Here is a 22,520-nt window from a genome sequence, read left to right as displayed (position 1 = left end):
AAAAATAACTAACTATTTTAATTTATTAATTTTTTAGCTTTTTATTTGATTTATTTTACTTTTTTTATTCTGCTTGTGTTTTTTTTTAATTTATTTCTTTGTCTGTTTTATAATTTTACTCATATTTTCATTTCCAACGTTTGCTTTTATTAATTAATTTCTTTTTATTTCATATTTTATCTTCATTTTTTCCTTCTAACTAACTAACTATATTATTTATTTAATATTTAATAAGGGGAAATTAAATTGGTGATAAAGGTGTAATAGACTTAGGTTGTAGTTTAGGAAAATGTGCTAATCTCTCAAATTTGATACTTAATCTTGAGTAAAAACAATTTATTTGGGTTGGTTTATGATGTTTTTGAATATAAAAATGAATTGAAAAAATATAACAACTCTTATAATTTATTTATTTGCTACTTTTTATTTGATTTATATTTATTTATAATATTTGTGTTATTTTTTTAATTTCTTTCTTTATTTGTTTTTTAATTTAACATATTTTTTTATTTTCAACTTTTGCTTTTATTAATTAATTAATTTCTTACTATTTCACATTTTATCTAATTTTTTTCCTTCTAACTAACTAACTATATATTATTTCTTAAATATTTAAAAAGATGGAATTAAATTAGTGCTTAAGGTGTATCAGACTTAGGTTATTGTTTAGCAAAATGTGCTAATCTCTCAAATTTGACACTTTATCTAAGGTAAAAATAGTTTATTTGTTTTGGATTGTGATATTTTTTAATATAAAAATAAATTGAAAAAAATAACTAACTCTTTTAATTTACTAATTTATTAGATTTTTTTTTTGGTTTACTTTTATTTTTTATTAGGCTTGTGCTTTTTTTAATTTGTTTGTTTGTTTGTTTGTTTTTTAATTTAACCCATTTTTTAATTTTCAACTTTTGCTGTTATTAATAAATTTATTTCTTATTATTTCTAATTTTACCTTTTTTCCTTCTAACTAACTAAGTAACCAATTAAATATAATTTATATCATAAATATTTAAAAAGGGATTATTAAATTGGTAACAAATAAGCTTTAAACTTAGGTTTTAGTTTAGGAAAGTGCGCTAATCTCTCAAATTTGAAACTTGGTTTAAGGTTAAAGCAGTTTATTTGTTTTGGATTGATATATTATTGGATATAAAAATAAATTGAAATAAAATAACTAACTCTTTTAATTTATTAATTTATTAGCTTCTTATTTGATAAATTTTACTATTTTTTATTGTGATAGTGTTTTTTTTAATTTCTTTGTTTGTTTATTTATTAATTTAATCATTTCAAATTTTGCTTTTATTATTAATTTATTTCTTCTTGTTTCACATTTTATCTTCATTTTTTCCTTCTAATTAACTAACTGATTAACATATATTTTTTTCTAAAATATTTCCAAAGTGAAAATTAAATTGGCGATAAAGGTGCTTCAGACTTAGGTTCTGGCTTAGAAAAGTGCACTAATCTCTCAAATTTGACACTTAATCTTTGGTAAAAACTGTTTATTTGTTTTTGATTGTGATATTTTTGAATATAAAAATAAATTAAAAAAAAATAGCAAACTCTTCTAATTTTTAAATTTATTAGCTCTTTATTTGAATTTTTTTTTTTATGATACTTGTATTTTTTTTAATTTCATTCTTTTTTTTTAATAATTTGACTCATTTTATCATTTTCAATATTTGCTGTTATTATTTAATATATTTCTTTTTATTTCATATTTTATCTTCATTTTTTCCTTCTAACTAATTAACCCACTATTTTTTTTCAATATTCAAAAAGTGAAAATTTAATTGGTCATAAAGGTGCATCAGACTTAGGTTCTGGCTTAGGAAAGTGTTCAAATCTCTCAAATTTGATACTTGATCTTGAGTAAAAACAGTTTTTTAATTTTGGATTGTGATATTTTTGAATATAAAAATTAATTGAAAACAATATAATTTAATTTTTTAAGTTATATATTTATTTTTTAGCTTTTTATTTTATCTTTTTTATTCTGCTTGTGTTTTTTTTATTTTCTTTCTTTTTTCATTATTTAATTTAATTCATTTTTTTATTTTCAACTTTTACTTTTTTAAATTTTTTTCCTATAATTTCAATATTTATATTCATTTTTTCCTTCTAACTAATTCACTATGTATTTATTTATTATTTCTTAATATTAAAAAAGTTATAATGAAATTGGTTCTTAAGGTGCATAAAACTTAGGCTATGGTTTAGGAATGTGTACTAATCTCTCAAATTTGACACTTAGTTTAAGGTAAAAATAGTTTACTTGTATTAGATAGTGATATTTTTGAATATAAAAATAAATTATAAAAAAAATATAACTAACTCTTTTAATTTATTTATTCATTCATTTTTTATTTGATTTATTTTCCTTTTTTTATTATTTTGTGTTTATTTATTTTTATTTTTATTTGTTTTTTTTTTTATTTTATTAATTTTTTCATTTTCAACTTTTGATTTTATTAATTAACTTATTTATTTTTTTTAAATCACATTTTATCTTCATTTTTTCCTTCTAACTAACATATTAACTATATTTTAATTCTTAAATATATAAAAGGAAAAATTAAATTGGTGAATTATTTGCAGTAAACTCAGGTTCTGGTTTAGGAAAGTGTGCTAATCTTTCAAATTTGACACTTGATCTTTAGTAAAAACAGTTTATTTGTTAAGGATTGCGATATTTTTGAGTATAAAAATGAATTAAAAAAAAAATAACTAACTAACTAGCTTTTTATTTGATTTATTTATTTTTATTATGCTTGTTTTTTTTATTTAATTTTCTTTGTTTGTTTTAACATTTACATTAATTAATTTTTTATTATTTCACATTTTATCTTCATTTTTTCCTTCTAACTAACTAACTAACTAACTAACTAACTAATTAATTATATATTATTTCTTACATATTTAAAAAGATATAATGAAATTGGTACTAAAGGTACATCTGACTTAGGTTCTGGCTTAGGAAAGTGCGTTAATCTCTCTAATTTGACACTTAATATTGAGTAAAAACAGTTTATTTTTTTAGGATGGATTATGATATTTTTGAGTATTAAAATCAATTTAAAAAAAATGACTAACTATTTTATTTATTAATCTATTCGCTTTTTATTTAATTTATTTATTTATTTATTTTTATTTTGTTTGTGTTTTTTTTACTTATTTTTTTTTGTATGTTTTTTAATTTAAATCATTTTTCATTTTCAAATTTTGCTTTTATTAATTAATTTATTTCTTATTATTTCACATTTATATTCACTAATTAATTAATTATATATTATTTCTTAAATATTTAAAAAGGAGGAATAAAATTGGTGCTTTGGGTGCATCAGACTTAGGTTCTAGTTTAGGAAAGTTAGCTAATCTCTCATATTTGAAGCTTAATTTTGAGTAAAAACACTTTATTCGTTTTTGATTTTTTTATTTTTGAATATAAAAATAAATTGAAAAAAATAACTAACTCATTTAATTTATTAATTTTTTTACTTTTTATTTGATTTATTTTTTTTATTATCCTTGTGTTTGTTTTAATTTAATTCATTTTATCATTTTCACCTTTTGTTTTTATTAATTAATTTATTTCTTATTATTTCACATTTTATCATCATTTTTTCTTCTAACTAACTAACTAACTAACTAATTATATATTATTTCTTAAATATTTAAAAGATATAATGAAATTCGTGATGAAGGTGCGTCAGGTTTATGTTTTGGTTTAGGAAAGTGTTCTAATCTCTCAAATTTAACTCTTAGACTAACGTAAAAGCAGTTTTTTATTTTGGATTGTGATATTTTTTAATAAAAATTAAATTCAAAAAAAATAATTAGCTTCTTTAATTTATTAGCTTTTTATTTGATTTATTTTTCTTTTTTTTTTATTATATTATTTTTTATTGCATTTTTAAAATTTTTTTTCTTTGTTTGTTTTTAATTTTACTCATTTTTTCATTTTCAACTTTTGCTTAAATTAATTAATTTATTTAGTTCTTATTATTTCACAATTTATCTTAATTTATTTTTTCCTTCTAACTAACTAATTAATTCTTTATTATTTCTTAAAAATTTATAAAGGAGGAATGAAATTTATGCTTAAGGTGCATAAGACTTAGGTTATGGTTTAGGAAAGTGCACTAATCTCTCTAATTTGACACTTGGTCTAAGGTAAAAACAGTTTATTTGTTTTATATTATAATATTTTTAAAAATAAAAGTGAATTGAAAAAAATAAATAAATAAATAACTTTTTATTTGATTTATTTTTCTTTTTTTATAAAGCTTTTGATCTTCATTTTTCTCTTCGAACTAACTTGTTAAATATCTATTCTTTAATATTTAAAAAGGTCCAATTAAATTGGTGATAAAGGTGCATCAGGCTTAGGTTCTGGTTTAAGAAAGTGCACTAATCTCAAAATATTGGAAGTTAATCTTAGGTAAAAACAGTTTATTTATTTTGAATTGTGATATTTTTGAATTTAAAAATGAATTGAAAAGTATATAACTAACCCTTTTTTTTATTTATTGGTTTTTATTTGATATTTATATATATATTTTTTTTATTATACTATCATATTTTTGTTTATTGATTTAAAATATAATATTTTATCCAATTTATTATTTTGTAATTTACACTAATTTATATCAAAAGTTACAACTAGATCAAGAAATTTATAGAATTGAAAAGAAAGTGCATCAAATAAAAAAGATTAATTGTCTTAAAAATGATATATTGATTAAAAAATTATTTAATTTTTTGTAATCAGATAATTTTACCTAAAATTATTATAAATATCATCATTTTTTATTAATTTAGTAAATAGTTTCTAAAAAAAACAAAAATTTAAATACTAAATTTATTTAAATTAAGTAATTGCTCTAAAATAAATACAGAGCTTTCTACAAAAACTTTCATTGCATAAATAAATAAAATTCTTTTGTCTAATTATGTCTAATTTAATTAAATAAATTTGAAGGTTTTATATCATAAATAAATATATTAGATGTATTAATAATGGAAATTAATGTTTTTTAAAGCATAAATAAAGGTTAAATAAAATTTAATGTATCAAAAAATTAGTAGTATTTTCTTATTCAATAATAATAAATAATAACAAAATTAAATTTTATTAATGATTAATAATAAAAAAAATTAAATTTAGATAAAATGTCTTAGAAATCAGATTTTATAAATATGTTATTTATTCACAATATTACTTCAACAATTATTGTTATTAAGTAATTTGTTTTTGAACATTATTTTTATATTAAATAATATTAAAATAAATATGACTGTTTAAAGTTAAAAATTAAATATTTATACAAATCTTTATATAAAAAAAAAACACAGATTTTATTTGATTTGATATATTCAGATAAAAAATATAATTATAATGCTTATTAAGTTATAGAATAAATTTTAGATATAAGTTTTACTACTTGGATTTTGGGATGGAATACTCGTAGCAGTCATATTAATAGTGTTATATGGATTTTTTTGAATATTAGGGGCTATTTGTATTTGTATTTTATTTAAATTTTACTAAGCCATCTGTTAATTATTAAATACTTAAATACCTATGTGATCAGATATTAGTATGGTAAAATGATATGCATTAGATAAAGTTAATTCCATATATTCTGGAGTCTGTTAGGTAATAAAGGTAGGAGTTTGATTTGAAGCTACTTTATCTTCAAACTAATAAACAGATTAAATTAAGTTTATGCCTTATAATGAAGCAGAGTTTTCATACAAAGCTAAACATAACTATTTTGTATTGGAATACCCAAATAAAATTGTGTAAGTAGTTCCTTTGAAGCCTGAAATGAATTAAGAGAAAGCATCTTAGTAATAGTATTAACTCGCGGACAAAATCTATAATTATTACTATTGATTGAACTAGAAAGTGACATCATAGATGAATGAATTTGCAAATTAAATTCTGAATTATGAATCAGAATATTATATTACCTATTTGATATAATCAGTTATACTAAAGGAAAAATACCACAACATGTCTTGAATATAAAGTGCCTGGATTTTTTCTTGTGAATTTTGTTAAAACTATATCAAACCTGAAGAATATATTTATATATAAACATTTGATTTACTCATGAAATTAATGCTTTTTTTCACTAAGTAAGAGTTAGTTAATTCTTGGATTAATGCTTGTTTTTGTATTTTATTAAGCACAAGCAATTATGGATTCATTCCACCTACTGAGAACAAATAAATTTGGCTATTGTAGCTGATGAGCTAGGTATAGATCGATAGATTATAGTTATTGTTAAAATAGTATATAATAGGTTCTGATACTTTGGAACTAACTATATTTTAAGCTATCTAATTATCGATTGAGTATTCTACTTAGTATTATTAAAGTTTTTTTTGGCAAAAAACATATAAGTTGAATTAGTAATTCAGGTTAAGGTAAGAAGTACTTTTCAAAGAAGCCTTATCATCTAAAACTAGGCAATTTTTAAAGTTACCTTAAATTGAAAAGAAGCTTGTAATCTATTTGTCTTCAATTTATAGACGATATTTGTAAAGGATAGTGAAATCTTAATTCAAAATTTTTGGAGAAGTTGCGCTTATTCTTTGTGATATTTTAGCATTTGGCAATAAAGACTACCATCCTGTTAGGCAAGCATTATAAAGAGAAGAATTTGAGAATAAATTCAAAACATTAGATACATCATTCGAAAAAAATTAAATATCTTAAACTTATGTTTTAAGTTATTGGATGAAATTTGATTATTAATTTAGAATACCAAATGCAGCGCTTGCATCTCTGTTAATTGACAAAGCATACTAGATCCAGTTTACTTGAAGTGTTCTTTTTCTTTGAATTGCAGATGATTTGAGAGATTTTAGATTTAGCTGCTTTTCAGTTTGCTTCTCTTGTTTTGGAGGTTTGAGAGTCAAAAGAGTAAACGAAAAGAATTTCTGATTAAATTACTCTGTTGTTAAGTCTAATTCATACTTAATGCTGGCTTGTTAAAGGATTAGCTTGAAGAATGGGATATCCAATTAACACACATTTAGGTTATTTATGACTGTTTGTTGTAAATTAAAACTAATAGAAGAATAAAGCTAGTTAGACCATTACTTGCTATTAACTCTATAGATGTAATATAGATTTTATGTTGAGGATAAAATAAAAGCCAGTTCAGTGCCAGATCTCTTAGCCACTATTAAGCCTTGGTTATCAACAGGATGACTATCGTCTATTTAAAGATACCTCATGAAAGTGGGAGTAGAGCTAGCAAAATTATTATACGAATATTATGCAATCTTAGTCAAAGGATTGTCCAAAATAGTTATCAAAAAAGTACTCTTGAATAGAGTTATTTATTAGTTAGTTCCTTCTGTTGGTATAGTTATTTACCCAAGAAAGCTAAACTGAATGTAATCATAAGCAGTGATACTCGTCTTGTTATATGCAAAAAGTATTCCATCTATACAAATCAGTTAGTTAAGTGATGTGTTCTAAATTATATCTAAGGCAGCACTTAGCTAATTGTTATTATTTTAGTATTAATACATCGTAATATAATTCTTGCAAAACGTAAAGAAAATGCCGAATGCGGGATCTGATGCAAAAGAGAAGTTATTATCATTACAGAAAATAGGATATGTTGCAAATTAAAGATGTTCGTTATTCAAATAAGGTAGATAAATCTAAGGATTTGTTTGTATAATAATAAAAGAACCTTAATTATCAACTTAATTAATTGATCTTTACTACAATATCTAACTTTTATATGTATCTACAACACCAATTTTATTATTAGAATTATTGTCGGTAGAATCAGCTCTTACATATTACAACTAAATGCCTGCTTCTAAAGGACACACAAATAAAGTTGAGAAATAACCATCAAGTTGGTAACTGTTACAGCTTGAGCTTATGGATGGTAAAATATCTTTCTGAACTTCCAAATCGATTGTTTTTATAAAGCTAACATCCTTCATTAATTAAATATATTCATCTTAAGAAGCATTTAACTAAAGATCAGCTCCTATTACTTGATCTTCGATAGGTAAAATTTGGACTTTATTATCATTAAGACTCTAAATGTTTTTGTGTGTGTAAACATAATTTGAAGTAAAAAGGACAGTGTTTTACTCAACTATATTAACTTTGATATTAACATAAACTTTTGTCTGAGAAATAGTGGTTATCACAATTTAAATAGGATTAGTTGTAGATTCTTTCAATTAAATCTTGAACGAAGGGAGGTTGACTTGCGCAACTATTGAGTTTGAGTATTTTTAATTAATATCAACCAAATCAAGGATAATTTAATTTCCTAAACTTTGAGCTGAATTAATAAGAAGTCCATCATTAGCTACTTAAGTCTAATAAACTATTTATTTTTGGACTATATCAAAAAATAATAAGTAATTATCTTAATGAAAAATCAAAAATTTTTCATTCATAAAGTTTGATTTCTAAGCTGCAATGAAAGGAATTTCAGTGTTTGACAAGGTAAACACAAAGTCGTTTAGGCTTTCGTTTGAGCTTATTGTTAATATGTTAGAGGATTTTGCTCCAAATAGTCCAATTAAAAACTAGCTTCCAATCCTGTTAAATGTGTATGACTTAGGAAGATATTGAGGTACATTTTAGAAATTCTAGAAAGATAGAGCTTCTACAAATTCATTAACCCAAAAAGCTTTTAAATAGGTTTAATCTCCTTAGTAACAATACATATAATAGAATTTTGTGCTATCTATTAGAGGAACTGATAGATCACATTTATCAGCAGGAATTTCTTTTATAAAAATTTGTTTCCAATCTTTACTAAGCTTGATGAGTTAATATTTTTGATTTATTGATTAAATCACATAAATAGACAAATCATAATTTTAGATGGAAACATGTTTACTTAGCTTCAGCCATTAAATATTTGAATATTCCATATAAGTGCCATCTGATTTGAATCCAAAAGTCTTATATTCTTCACCAATTTAGTAAGAAACAAATCCACTTTAACTGTCATAGATACTGGCAAAAATTTCAGGAATTTAATTTACTACTTCAGAGGCAACTGAGCAGATTGGGATCTAGACTAAGCATTTGCAAGTATCATCAAATTGTATTTTCTAGAAAAGTACTTCAAATTTGTATTTAGAATCAGCAGCAGCTTATGATGTAACCCCAATAATGTACTTTACTTGCTTAAAAACAAGGGTGGCTAGAACTTCTAAAGGTTTAGAATTTTAGTAAGTTTTTATTGACTAAAAAGCTTAAATTTCTTAGACTCCTTCTGAAGTACGCAAGTCAATTTAAGTAGCTGCTTCATTGATAAACTCTGATAAATTTTGCACATACAGCTCATTACTTTGCAAATTTAGCTTCTTTTCCTTGTTAATAACTTAGCACTAAAAACAAGCAGTAATAGTCAAAAGTAAAAACAGTAAATCTCTCATACTTTTAATCATTATTTATATTTTTGTATTCAATTTATGTTTTATTTAATTTTGAAGAAGCCTTTTTATAACAAATATGAATGAAGATATATAAAAAGATATAGCAAAATGTATAAAGTTAAAATATAAATTAAATTTGCTTTCTTACAAAATACAAAAAAATAGATTTTTCAGATAGGCAAGGCTAATCTTAAAAATTACTGATAAAGGAAATATTCCTCAGTCACTGATCAAAATTTTCTTACAATTTTTAAAAATTTCTAATTAATTACAAAGTGCTTCAAAATCCCAAGATAAAAGTTAAAAAATTTCTTAAGATTTCAATGTTAATTAAGAAAGAGAAAAAATTTAATTATCCTCTTTCTTAACTGACCATTCAAATTCACAATCTATGGAAAAATAGTAAAAATGCCTTTCTCATTGGACACTTTTTATAAATATACGAATGAGTCAAGGATAATCTTAAAAATTACTGATAAAGGAAATATTCCTCAGTCACTGATCAAAATTTTCTTTTAATTTTTGCTTATTATAAAATAATAAATCTTTAATATTAGTTAAATTAACTGAATTATGTGAACTCTTTTTATAAATATACCATGAATAGGCAAGGCTAATATTAAAAATTACTGATAAGGGAAATATTCTTCAGTCACTGATCAAAATTTTCTTTTAATTTTTGCTTATCATAAAATAATAAATCTTAAAAATAAATTAATTGAATTAAAAGAACTCTTTTTATAAATATACCATGAACTATTAATTATTATAACTACACCATACTCCTAATTATAATTTTTTAGTTTATACAAAGAGCAATTTTTGTTGTAGAAAATTTTAGTAAGTATTTTAAAAATGAATATTTAGATTATAATTAAGCTATAAGGCAAAAATATTTTAATTAATTAATACTAGAATATTCAGTAACATAGTTACTGATTTTTATTTAGCCCTTACATATTAATAAATTAATTTATTCTTTTAAAGAAATTGTAATTAATTAATTCTAAAAAAGTATTAAAAAAAACATACTTAATGTTTATATTTAAAATTCAAAAAATGAATTGAAAAGAGAAGATATAAAATTAAAATAATGAATATTTAGATTATAATTAAGCAAGAGAACAAAAATATTTTAGAATAATTGTTATATATTGAGTAACATAGTTAATTGCTGATTTTTATTTAACGTTTACATATTAATAAATTAATTTATTCTTTTAATAGAAATGATAATTAATTAATTAACTTTGAGAAACTAAAAAAAAATCATTCATAATCTTTACATTTAAAATTCAAAAAAATGAATTGAAAAGAGAAGATATGAGATTTAAAAAATGAATATTTAGATTATAAATTAATCAAGAGAACAAAAAATTTTAATTAATAATAGAATAATTGTTTTATATTCAGTAAAATAGTTGCTGATTTTTTATTTAACGCTTACATATTAATAAATTAATTTATTCTTTTAATAGAAATTGTAATAATTTTGAGTAAATAAAACTAAAAAAAAAAATCATCCATAATCTTTACATTTAAAATTCAAAAAAATGAATTGAAAAGAGAAGACATGAAATTTAAATAATGAATATTTAGATTATAAATTAAGAAGAGAACAAAAAATTTTAATTAATAATAGAATAATTGTTTTATATTCAGTAAAATAGTTGCTTATTTTTATTTAACGCTTACATATTAATAAATTAATTTATTCTTTTAATAGAAATTGTAATAATTCTGAGTAAGTAAAAAAAATAATAATAAATAATTTTTATATTTAAAATTCAAAAGTATGAATAGAAATATGAGAAAATATGAAAATTAAATAAATTTTAAGATTCTAATATCAAAAATCTACTCATTTGGATTATATGAAATTTATTCTTTTTTTTTGAAAAATGAGCATTCAGACATTTTTTGGAATTTGAGCTACAAAGAGCATTATAAAAAATACTTTTATTTTATTTATTTTGCACAACAAATAGCACAAGTGGCAATCGCAGATATTACCAAACATCAAATATATTTTTTTCATTTCTGAATTGACAAAAAACAAGAAAACAAATAATATTATTTTATGGAAGCCTATTTTTTTATTAATTAAATTTTAAGTAGAAACTATTCAAATTTTTGGTAATTTATTTATTTTTGCTTTAGCAATTTCAATGTTTTGTTTGCAAATTTGATGTTTTGGCTAATATTTTTAGCATATCTGATAGAATTTTATTGCATCAACATATTTGCATTTTTAATGATAATAGTTTCCTAAATTATTGTAGAAATTAGCGTTATTTTCACTTGATTAAACATGGAGCCTAAATATTTTGATCATACTATTTATATAACCTTTATCAAGAAAAGCCATACCTAAACTATAATAAAATATTTCTTTATCTTTACTATTACTATTTAATTTTAGACCTTTCTAGTATAATTCGATTGCTTCATCAAAAAAGCCTTTATCATGGAATACTTTTCCTAGGTGAATATAACAAATTTACTTATTTGGATCTAATTTCAAACATTTTTTAAATGATCTAATAGCCTAACCTATCATTCCTTTTTAATGAAAAGTAATCCCTAATAACATTAAGGATGTAGCAGATATTGGTTTTAAAGTTAATGATTTCTAAAGTAATTAAATAGCTTCTTCTAGCATGCCTAATTTTTAATATAAGAAAGCTAAAGAATGATAGCATTTAATATTTTAAGGATTTAGATTTAAGCTTTCATTAAATAATTTAATTGCCTTATTTATCTTGCCTTATTAATATTTGATAAAAGCAATATTATAAATTAATGAATATATCTTCATACATTCTTCTATTTAATCTTCAATACCAATTTACAATTAATTATCTCCTATATTTACAATTTTAGATTTATATTATCTAAAAAGTGTTCTACATTCCTAAAAACACTTAAGCGAACTATCTAAATTGCCTTAATTTAAATATGTTAAGCCTTAATTATAGTTATCCATATATTACTCTAGAATTATTTAAAAAAATTCTATTCTTTAATGTCTTTAGATAGAAATAAGTACTTATTAAAATTTTTGCAATATCTCAGAACGCATTTAGAAGTGCTCTGAAAGACGATCAATAGCTGGATTTTTTAAAGCCAAATTTTGAAATAAAAAATCAATAAATAATTAGATTTCATTCTTTTAATTTAGTTATAATCCTTGAAAAGTAATTGCTCTCAAAGAATTTAAACAATCCAATTTTTTTATCTCTTTTGAAGAAAGATAATCATTTTTAAACTAAACTTTCTAAACTAAAAGCAAAAATATCTTCGCAAAGTTACAGTAGTCTTCTACAAGATCATGTGGTTTAGGCTCAATAGTATTTTCAGTTATATTATTATCTTTTTAGTTTAGCAGAGAAATATAATCTTGTTTTACTTTTTTAAAGTTATAGAGCTTAACATTATTATTTCTGTCAATTAATATCGTTTTCAGAGATAATTCTTCTAGTCTATATTTCTATTTATGAAGATAATCAATGGCTGATAGTGTTTAACAAGCTATGTTAAAATAAAGATCATCTGAAATTTAGATTTAAGTATTAGTAAGTTATTCTACTAATTGCTAAAGACTTTTTTCACATTTCTCCATAACTATGAAATAGTAAAAATCTATTTAAAATGAATCAATATAGCAAACTATGTTAGGATGGTTTGAATTTTTTAAGAAATCTGCTTCATTTATGGCTATTTCTAACATCTAAGAAGAAATCTAATCTGATCCATCAAAAAGAGAAATAATTCTGACAGAATATTAAGTATCTTTTATTTTATGTTGAGCTAATAATATTTTGTTCATATTATTATTTAAGTCTACTAAATTATCTAGAATCCTTAAAAACTTTTCCTTTTCTAATTAGTTTGCTAGCTACTTAAAACTAATAGGCTGATATGGAATTTACTCATTTCTATTCTAACCTTATTACTAATCCGAATATAACTTTTCTGTCAAAAAATAAAGCAGTTTGCTAATCATTCTTATTTATTTTTGCTAAGAATTTCCAATAATTTAAATTAATTAATTAATAATGTTTTTAAATAAATCTTTATTAATGATAAATTAGAAGAAAAAAAAAAACAATATACTTATAAATAAATCAAATAATTAAAACTTAAGTGAATTTTGCTTTAAATAATTTTTAGCTTTTCATTTATTTTAGTGCCAATTTATTTACTTTTTAAATTTTAAAACTAATTAATGATAAAAAAATATAAAATAAATTAAAATGATAATAGACTAATACAATACTAATAATCAAAGCAAGGATGTAAAACACACTATTCAAGACTTAAGGATTTATTTTAATAAAAAAGACTGAAACAAATCTTGTACAATTAGAAATGATCTTTATTTTACTGATTTATCTTTTGATTTTAGCTTATTTTGTAAAAATGATACTATTTTTTACTCGTATATAATTTCAGTTATAAAATTTTTAATTTGTAATAGATTTTTGCATTAAGCTTAATTATTAGAAGAGAAAATATTAACTATTTAATAACCAAGTAGTTTCCAAATTCATTTTAAAAATTATTAAAAATTGTGAAAAATTTCTAAGATTTTCTTAAGAAAATAAGAATGTTTTCACTTAAAAGAAAATCCTCCTTAAATTAAAAAATAGAAAATTCTATCTTGCCATGTAAATTGTGTACATCCTGTTGCTATCCCGTTAATAAAAATCCAGGATTTTGAAGAAAAAAAATTTTTTTAAAGCTAAAATTAAATATATTCAATTGATTTATAGTTTGTTTTTTTATAAATAAATCAAAATCTATTATAAATGTTTTCATGTTTTAAAAAAAAATATTAAAATATAAAGGCATTTAAAATTCACTAAATAATATTTCCATTCAAGCAATAGTAGAAGCAAGCATAAACTATTTTAATAATAATTTAAATTTATTGGTGTATGAAAAAACACTCTTTGAAATTAAATGTATTTCAATTCAATTTTTATCTTTTTTGAGTGTATGAAATTAATTAATTTTTGAAAGATGTTTTAATTATAATTTATCAGAATATATATTAGAGGAAAAATAAAAGCTTTTATCTAATTTGAATTTTTTTATTAAAGGGAAAAGTGCATTTTTAATTAAGTCTTTAATTGATTAGATTTTCAAAAAGTATTTTATTGAGCTAACAATACTTCCTCAAAATCAATTCCTCTTAACCCAAAATATTTGTATGTCTGTGTATTTTTTCTATTAAAAGCAATCGGAAAAATAAAAGCTTTTATCTAATTTGAATTTTTTTATTAAAGGGAAAAATGCATTTTTAATTAAGTCTTTAATTGATTAGATTTTCAAAAAGTATTTTATTGAGCTAACAATACTTCCTCAAAATCAATTCCTCTTAACCCAAAATATTTGTATGTCTGTGTATTTTTTCTATTAAAAGCAATCGCTTTACATTTATTCTAATTATTCTTACTCATTGACCTTAAAGAAACTAATCCATACAAAAGTAAACTTATTTTAATAACTATTTCATTCATAATATTTAAGTAAATATTTTTGATATTTTTTGTGTGTTAGATTTTAAATATGTTTACAAAAGATAAATATTTTTTAGCAGAGCTACACTTAAGATGTCTCATAGATATTTAAATATATATACTTTACTTTAAATTGAAATATGTAGTGAGTGTAATTTTCAAAATTTAAAATGCTTCAATTATCATTTGTTTTTAATTTCATTTATTATCTTCAAAGAAACACCTAATTAGTAGAATTTGAGCTTAGGCCTTTAGAAGACTTCAAGCTATAAGGATTCTTTAACAGATTATTATTTAAACTTAGATGAGAAATAAAGAGTGGAAAGAAATGGTACAAACATATTGGAATTGCTTTTATTAACTCAAATAATTTCATGGAGACATATCGATAGGATTGTCTTTCTAGAGTATAAATTAATAAATAAATAATTGATTAATTTTTTTTTAAATAGAGGATACTCATACCCAAAAAATATTATTAATTAATTAAATTATAAATAGCAAAAAAAAAGAAATTAATTAATTAAAAAAGAATATGATTGATAATTTTTCTTAAGATTCAGAAGAAAGCTTATCTAGTTTTTCTGATTTAAAAACCAATCAAAGTTCTTTTAAAAATGAATACTTGGAGGCTTGCTTGAATTTAAAACGACCTGACTATGTTCTTGAGTTTGAAAGTAATAGCTTAAAGGAAAAAAAAAAAAAAATTTTATTAGAATATAAATAATCATATTTCCAATTAAATGCCTTTGATAAAAAACAAAATATGTAGAAATAGCTTTATATTTTTAGTGACTAAGTAATAATAAAATTTTACATTCGATTATTTCAATGTTTACCCAGAAAGGATTTAATCTATCCTATTGAAGATTAATATTACTTAGACAGGAATTAAGATTTTTATGTCTTTGAGATTCAACGTCCCAAAGTAAATCAAAATAAATCAAAAATTTTAAAAATGATTTCTCTAAAACTTTCAAAATATTTTTGTGATTAGCTTATAGAGTTTGATAAGGAGGAGATAATAAGCTATTTCCAGAAAAATAAGTAATAAAGATTAAATATCTTTGATTTGACACTTAAACATAAATAAATTATCAATCAAACTTTAGAATAAATTAATTTGCGCTCTTTTGCTGAAACAGAAATTAAAACTCCTCTCAATTTTTGTTTTTCTCAATTTGAATAAGTGTAAGGAAGTAATATTAAAATAGATGAAGTAATTAGATAAAATTAAATTATTGAAATAATAACAAAGTATATTTAATATTTAAATTTATAAAAATAGGGGTTCTTGCTTATAAATAATTCTGAAGAAGAAGAAGAAGATGATGATGATGAGGAAGATGAAGAAATGTCATTTGAAGAAGAAATAGAAAATATTTTTGAATCTTCTTTGAAAAATAATAAAAAATAACAGTTAAGAGAATTGAATGAAAATATCTTTATTGCCATGAAAAAGGAAAATCTAATTACTAATATAAAAAAATATTATTCAGATTTGTTAAAGTATCATTAGGAAGATATTTTTATCCTGCTTTAGTAGCATCCAAAGTACAATAATTTTGAAGTTCAATTATACACACCTGAATACTTTTAACTTAAATGCACAAAGGATAATGACTCAAAGACATTAATTTTGAAAAAATATAATTCTTTTTAATCGATTGACGAGGAAGAATAGTTTATAAATTAGAGAGCAATTAATTCAAATAATTTGATTTTGACTGAAACAATTCCATTGGGTAGATTTTATTATCTTTTAACAGAGGTTAAATATTTTAAACCAGTAAGAGAAATCTTTTTCTATCATTCAATTGAAGAGTTAATTAAACATTCTAGGAATGATAAATAGCTCAAATTACAAGTAGTTAAGCTATTAATAGAAATTAGTTATGAATTACTAACAAAATAAAATATTAAAATAACTAATATAAATCCTTCAAAAATTCTTATTTAGGGTAACGATAAAAATATTTAAAAGTCTTAAATATTTGGTATTATTATCTAACAAATAAACTTTGATCAATTTGATTAAAAATATAAAAAATTAATCAATTGTAATTAGAGAAACACTTATTATTAGCCAAATGCTATTAAATTGAATACTCTTATTGATGAGTTCTTCACATATTTGAACTTGAATAAAAGTTAGGAAGTTGCTAGACTATATGTTGATATAATTGAGCATATAAGCTTACTTAAATTAGTTGAAGTGAATGGTGGTCTTAAAATTTATGGATATAATAAACTTCATAAAGATTTTATTGATAGGACTATAGAATTAATAAAATAACAACAAAAAGTAAGTTCTTTATCAATATAATTAAATGACTACTTTGAACTGACAAAAAATAACTTAAATTTTGATTGTAAGAATTAGTTTTTGGAATAGAATTGGAGATTATCTCCTGAGTAGTAAGAAGAATTTTTAAAGCATTATAAAATTTTTGAAAGTTATTTTGAAAAAATGGAATTGATAAAAAGCGATATTTAAAATAAAAATTAACTTTAATCGATGTTAGAATTAAAAAATATGTTAAATATTTGTTTTGATTGCAATATAATTGGCGAAGTGGATTTTTAGATAGGAATAATTCGAAATGCTTCATAGTTTTTTAATAAATTTCACAAGAAATTTAAAAAAATTGACTCAGAGTCTGATTATATATTAAGGGATGTATCCTAAATCCTTTAAGTGAAGATGAATTTAACAGACAAGAAAATTAAGATGTACTTTGCACTTGTATAATAAAAGATTTTTATACTTTCTATTTATTAGAAAGATACCTTAATTTGTTAAGAGCTTAGTAAAGAAATGTTTTCTTTGATAAATATCCAAAGATTCATTTAAAGAATTCGCTTAGATTTAGTTAATAAAAACCAGTATAGTTAAAAATTTGATTTCATACAATAATTTGATAATTTATAAAGATTAACATTAAATCTATTTTACTAAGATACAAATTATTTATTGAGATAATAAGGGAAACAAATTAATCTATTTTAATAAAATAAAAAATTATTATGTTTGGAATTAAATATTATGAACTCTATTAATATTAATGGACTATTGCTTTTAACTAAAGAAATAAGCTAAATTAAAAATATAAATACTATTATTTTTTCAACCGAACATGAGGTGGAAAAAGTAATTAAAAATAAGCTTCTTAAAATGAAAAAATTAGTAGTTTTAAACTATCAATATGAATATAGTTACAATTAAAATTAAAATATTGGTTTTTTCAACGATCACGTTGAGGTTAATTATATTATCCCTAGTTATCAAAATTACTTCCATAGTAATGTTATCGAGGATATTGAATTTATCTAGGATATTCATGATAACGAGTATAGCGAGTTAATCAATGAATGATATTTTTTCTAGATGTTGAAGTATTTTAAAATAACATAATTAAAAATTGATTTTATTTCCAAAAAAAAAATATTGAATATATTTAGGTCCTTGTAATATATATTTTATATCACTAAAATTTAAACTTTTATTTACAAATTACATAATTTATTAATTAAAATTATTTTTTTTAAATATTTTTTATTTAAAAACCTAGCCTAATTAATATCTAGCTAGAGGTTGCCATACCACTAGATTTTAAACTATAATTTAAATTTATTGGTGCATAAAAAAAACTCTTTGAAATTAAATGTATTTCAATTCAATTTTTAAATAATTGGCAATATTGCTAATTGAGTGTATGGAATTAAAGTTCATTTTGGAAAGATATTTTTTAATAATAATTTATCAGAATTTTGATTAGAGGAAAAAAAAAGCTTTTATCTGAGTTGAGTTTTACTTATAAAAGGGAAAAATGCATTTTTTAATTAAATCTTTAGTTAGTAAGATTTACAACAAGTATTTTATTGAGCTAATAATATTTCCTCAAACTAATTCCTCTTAATCCAAAATATATACATGTCTATGTAATTTTTTCTTTTAAAAGCAATCAATTTTAATTTATTCTAATTATTCTTACTCATTGACCTTAAATAAACTAAATCCTTACAAAAATAAACACATTTTAAGAAGGATTAACAATCTCATTCATAATATTTAAGTAAATATTTTTGATATTTTTTGTGTGTTAGATTTTAAATATGTTTACAAAAAATACATATTTTTTAGCTAAGCTACACTTAAGATGTCTCATAGGTATATAAATATATATACATTACTTTAAATTGAAATATGTAGTGAGTGTATTTTCAAAATTTAAAATGCTTCAATTATCGTTTATTTTTAACTTCATTTATTATCCTCAAAGAAACAGCTACGTAGTAGAATTTGAGTTTAGGCCTTTAGAAGTCATCAAGCTAAAAGGATTCTTTTACTCATTATTATTTAAACCTAGATAAGAAATAAATAGTGGAAAGAAATATATATTGGAATCGCTTTAATTAACTCAAATAATTTCATGGAGTCATATCGATGGGATTGTCTTTCTAGAATATAAATGAACCAATAAATAATTGATTAATTTTTATTTAAATAGAGCAAACTCATACTCAAAAAATATTATTAATTAATTAAATTATAAATAGCAAAAAAAAAAGAAATTAATTAATTAAAAAAGAAAATGAGTTATTTTATATCTTAAGATTCAGAAGAAAGCTTATCTAGTTTTTCTGATTTAAAAATAAATTAAATTTCTTTTAAAAATGAATATTTGGAGGCTTGCTTGAATTTAAAACAACCTGACTATGTTCTTGAGTTTGAAAGTAATTGCTTAAATGAAAATAATAAAAAAATTTTATTATTATAAAAATAATCATATTTACAATTAAATGCCTTTGATAAAAAACAAAATATGTAGAAATAGCTTTATATCTTTAGTGACTAAGTAATAATAGAATTTTACATTCGATTATTTCAATGTTTACCCAGAAAAGATTTAATCTATCCTATTGAAGATTAATATTACTTAGACAGGAATTAAAATTTTTATGTCTTTGAGATTCAGTGTCCTAAAATAGATGAAGAGAATGAAAATTTATTTGAATTTAATAAAAATAATTCAAAAATTAATTAAAGTATCTCTCAAAAACTTTCAAAATATTTTTTTGATTAGCTTATCGAGTTTGATGAGAAGGAGATAATAAATTATTTCCAGAAAAATAAGTAATAAAGATTAAATATCTTTGATTTGACACTTAGACATAAATAAATTATCAATCAAACTTTAGAATAAATTAATTTGCGCTCTTTTGCTGAAACAGAAATTAAAACGCCTCTGAATTTTTGTTTTTCTCAGTTTGAATAGGTACAAGGAAATAATATTAAAATAGATGGAACTAATAAATTAGTTAATGAAGAATCTTATTTAGAAAACCAACCTAGCAATGTATTTAGATAAAATTAAATTATTGAAATAATAACAGAGTATTTTATAATTAAAATTGATATAAATAGGAGGGCTTATGTATATAAAATTCTGAAGAAGAAGAAGATTAAGAATGTTCTTTTGAAGAAGAAATAGAATAATTAAGAGAATTGCACGAAAATATCTTTATTGCCATGAAAAAGGAAAATCTAATTACTAATATAAAAAAATATTATTCAGATTTGCTAAAGTATCATTAGGAAGATATTTTTATCCTGCTTTAGTAGCATCCAAAGTACAATAATTTTGAGGTTCAATTATATACTTCTGAATACTTTTAACTTAAATGCACAAAGGATAATAACTCAATGACATTAATTTTGAAAAAATATAATTCTTTTTAAATGATTTAAGAGGAAGAAAAATTTATAAATTAGAGAGTTATTAATACAAATAATTTGATTTTGACTGAAACAATTCCATTGGGTAGATTTTATTATCTTTTAACAGAGGTTAAATATTTTAAACCCGTAAGAGAAATCTTTTTCTATCATTCAATTGAAGAGTTAATTAAACATTCTAGGAATGATAAATAGCTCAAATTACAAGTAGTTAAGCTATTAATAGAAATAAGTTATGAATTACTAACTAAATACAATATTAAAATAACTAATATAAATCCTTCAAAAATTCTTATTTAGGGTAACGATGAAAATATTTAAAAGTTTTAAACATTTGGTATTATAATCTAACAAATTAGCTTTGAGCAATTCGATTAAAAATATGAAAATTTAATAGATTGTTATGAATTATAGAGTGTTAATAATTATTACCCAAATGCTATTAAATTGAAATTTTTTATTGATGAATTCTTCACATATTTGAACTTGAATTAAAGTTAGGAAGTTGCTAGACTATATGTTGATATAATTGAGCATATAAGCTTACTTAAATTAGTTGAAGTGAATGGTGGTCTTAAAATTTATGGATATAATAAACTTCATAAAGATTTTTTTTATAGTAATATGGAATTAATAAAATACCAACAAAAAGTAAGTTCTTTATAAATAAAATTAGAAGACTACATTAAACTAAGTGAAAATAACTTAATTTTCGATTGTAAGAATTAATTTTTGGAATAGAATTAGAGATTATCTCCTGAGTAGTAAGAAGAATTTTTAAAGCATTATAATATTTTTGAAAGTTATTTTGAAAAAATGGAATTGGTAAAAAGCGATATTTAAAATAAAAATTAACTTTAATTGATGTTAGAATTAAAAAATATGTTTAATATTTGCTTAGATTGCAATATTTTTGGTGAACTGGATTTTTAAATAGGAATAATTCAAAATACTTCATAGTTTTTTAATAAATTTGACAAGAAATTTTTAAAAATTGACTCAGAATCTGATTATATATTAAGGGATGTATCCTAAATCCTTTAAGTGAAGATGAATTTATCTGGTAAGAAAATGAAGATCTACTTTGCACTTGTATAATAGAAAATATTTTTCCTTTCTATTGATCAGAATGATACCTTAATTTATTAAGAGCATACTAAAGAAATGTTTTCTTTGATAAATATCTAAAGATTCATTAAAAGAATTCAATTAAATTTAGTTAATAAAAATCAATATCATTAAATATTTAAATTCTTACAAAAATTTGATAATTTATAAAGATTAACATTAGATCTATTAACTATAATGTAGAAAATTTATTGAGATAAGGGAAAAAAATTAATCTATTTTAATAAAATAAAAAATTATTATGTTTGGAATTAATAACTAATTATTATATGAATATTAATTAAGTATAACTTTTAACTAAATAAATAAGTTAAATTTAAAATATAAATACTATTATTATTTGTTATAGCAGGATTAAGGTGAAAAAAGTAATTAAAAATTAGCTACTTAAATTGAAAAAGTTAGTAGTTTTAAACTTCCTATCTATGGATGATGATGAAGATAACTTCATTGATGATGAAGATAGCTTGCTTGATGATTTATTTAACGTTTAATATGACTAGGATATTGATGATAACGAGGTTAGTGAAGATATCTAGGATATTGATGATAATGAGGATATTAAAGATAACGAGGATAACTAGGATATTTGAAACGAGAATAGTGAATATATCTAGGATTTTGATGATATTGGGTAGAGTGAGTTAATCAAGGATATTTTTTCTAGATATTGAAGTATT

General features: G+C 21.1%; 5 protein-coding genes across 5 annotated transcripts in view; 3 read left to right on the top strand and 2 right to left on the bottom strand. All coding sequences in view use genetic code 6, as the record gives it.

Moving 5' to 3' along the window:
* Positions 1-4,747, top strand: part of TTHERM_000699860 (kinase domain protein, putative) — a gene marked incomplete at both ends in the record, with an annotated part of 12,086 nt that extends 7,339 nt beyond the window's left edge. Inside the window, 13 exons of the mRNA XM_012795316.1 lie at positions 236-325; positions 621-710; positions 1,021-1,110; positions 1,408-1,497; positions 1,789-1,878; positions 2,177-2,266; positions 2,576-2,665; positions 2,934-3,023; positions 3,319-3,408; positions 3,688-3,777; positions 4,090-4,179; positions 4,358-4,447; positions 4,663-4,747. Coding sequence (XP_012650770.1) covers positions 236-325; positions 621-710; positions 1,021-1,110; positions 1,408-1,497; positions 1,789-1,878; positions 2,177-2,266; positions 2,576-2,665; positions 2,934-3,023; positions 3,319-3,408; positions 3,688-3,777; positions 4,090-4,179; positions 4,358-4,447; positions 4,663-4,747 — 1,165 coding nt within the window. The remainder of the gene's footprint in view (positions 1-235; positions 326-620; positions 711-1,020; positions 1,111-1,407; positions 1,498-1,788; positions 1,879-2,176; positions 2,267-2,575; positions 2,666-2,933; positions 3,024-3,318; positions 3,409-3,687; positions 3,778-4,089; positions 4,180-4,357; positions 4,448-4,662) is intronic.
* Positions 4,748-5,382: 635 nt separating this feature from the next.
* TTHERM_00699850 (hypothetical protein) lies at positions 5,383-9,459 on the bottom strand (the record flags this gene model as incomplete). The annotated part of the gene is made up of 1 exon (XM_971703.2): positions 5,383-9,459. The coding sequence occupies one exon, from the start codon at positions 9,457-9,459 to the stop codon at positions 5,383-5,385; it is 4,077 nt and encodes a 1,358-aa protein (XP_976796.2).
* A 2,113-nt stretch (positions 9,460-11,572) lies between these two features.
* Positions 11,573-13,453, bottom strand: TTHERM_00699830 (tetratricopeptide repeat protein; the record flags this gene model as incomplete). Its single annotated transcript, XM_971701.2, has 1 exon — positions 11,573-13,453. One exon carries the CDS (start codon positions 13,451-13,453, stop codon positions 11,573-11,575), a length of 1,881 nt encoding a protein of 626 aa, XP_976794.2.
* A 2,054-nt stretch (positions 13,454-15,507) lies between these two features.
* On the top strand, positions 15,508-18,348 carry TTHERM_00699810 (hypothetical protein; the record flags this gene model as incomplete). Its single annotated transcript, XM_971699.2, has 5 exons — positions 15,508-15,649; positions 16,085-16,191; positions 16,261-16,743; positions 17,041-17,390; positions 18,189-18,348. 5 exons carry the CDS (start codon positions 15,508-15,510, stop codon positions 18,346-18,348), a joined length of 1,242 nt encoding a protein of 413 aa, XP_976792.2.
* A 1,057-nt stretch (positions 18,349-19,405) lies between these two features.
* Positions 19,406-22,035, top strand: TTHERM_00699800 (hypothetical protein; the record flags this gene model as incomplete). Its single annotated transcript, XM_971698.2, has 2 exons — positions 19,406-20,332; positions 20,401-22,035. 2 exons carry the CDS (start codon positions 19,406-19,408, stop codon positions 22,033-22,035), a joined length of 2,562 nt encoding a protein of 853 aa, XP_976791.2.
* Between the last annotated feature and the right edge of the window lie 485 nt (positions 22,036-22,520).

The sequence above is a fragment of the Tetrahymena thermophila genome (genome assembly GCF_000189635.1).
Source record: "Tetrahymena thermophila SB210 genomic scaffold scf_8254820, whole genome shotgun sequence".
Classification (NCBI taxonomy): Eukaryota; Ciliophora; class Oligohymenophorea; order Hymenostomatida; family Tetrahymenidae; genus Tetrahymena; species Tetrahymena thermophila.
Note: the sequence above shows the minus strand (reverse complement) of the source record. Positions and strands in the feature narration are given on the sequence as shown.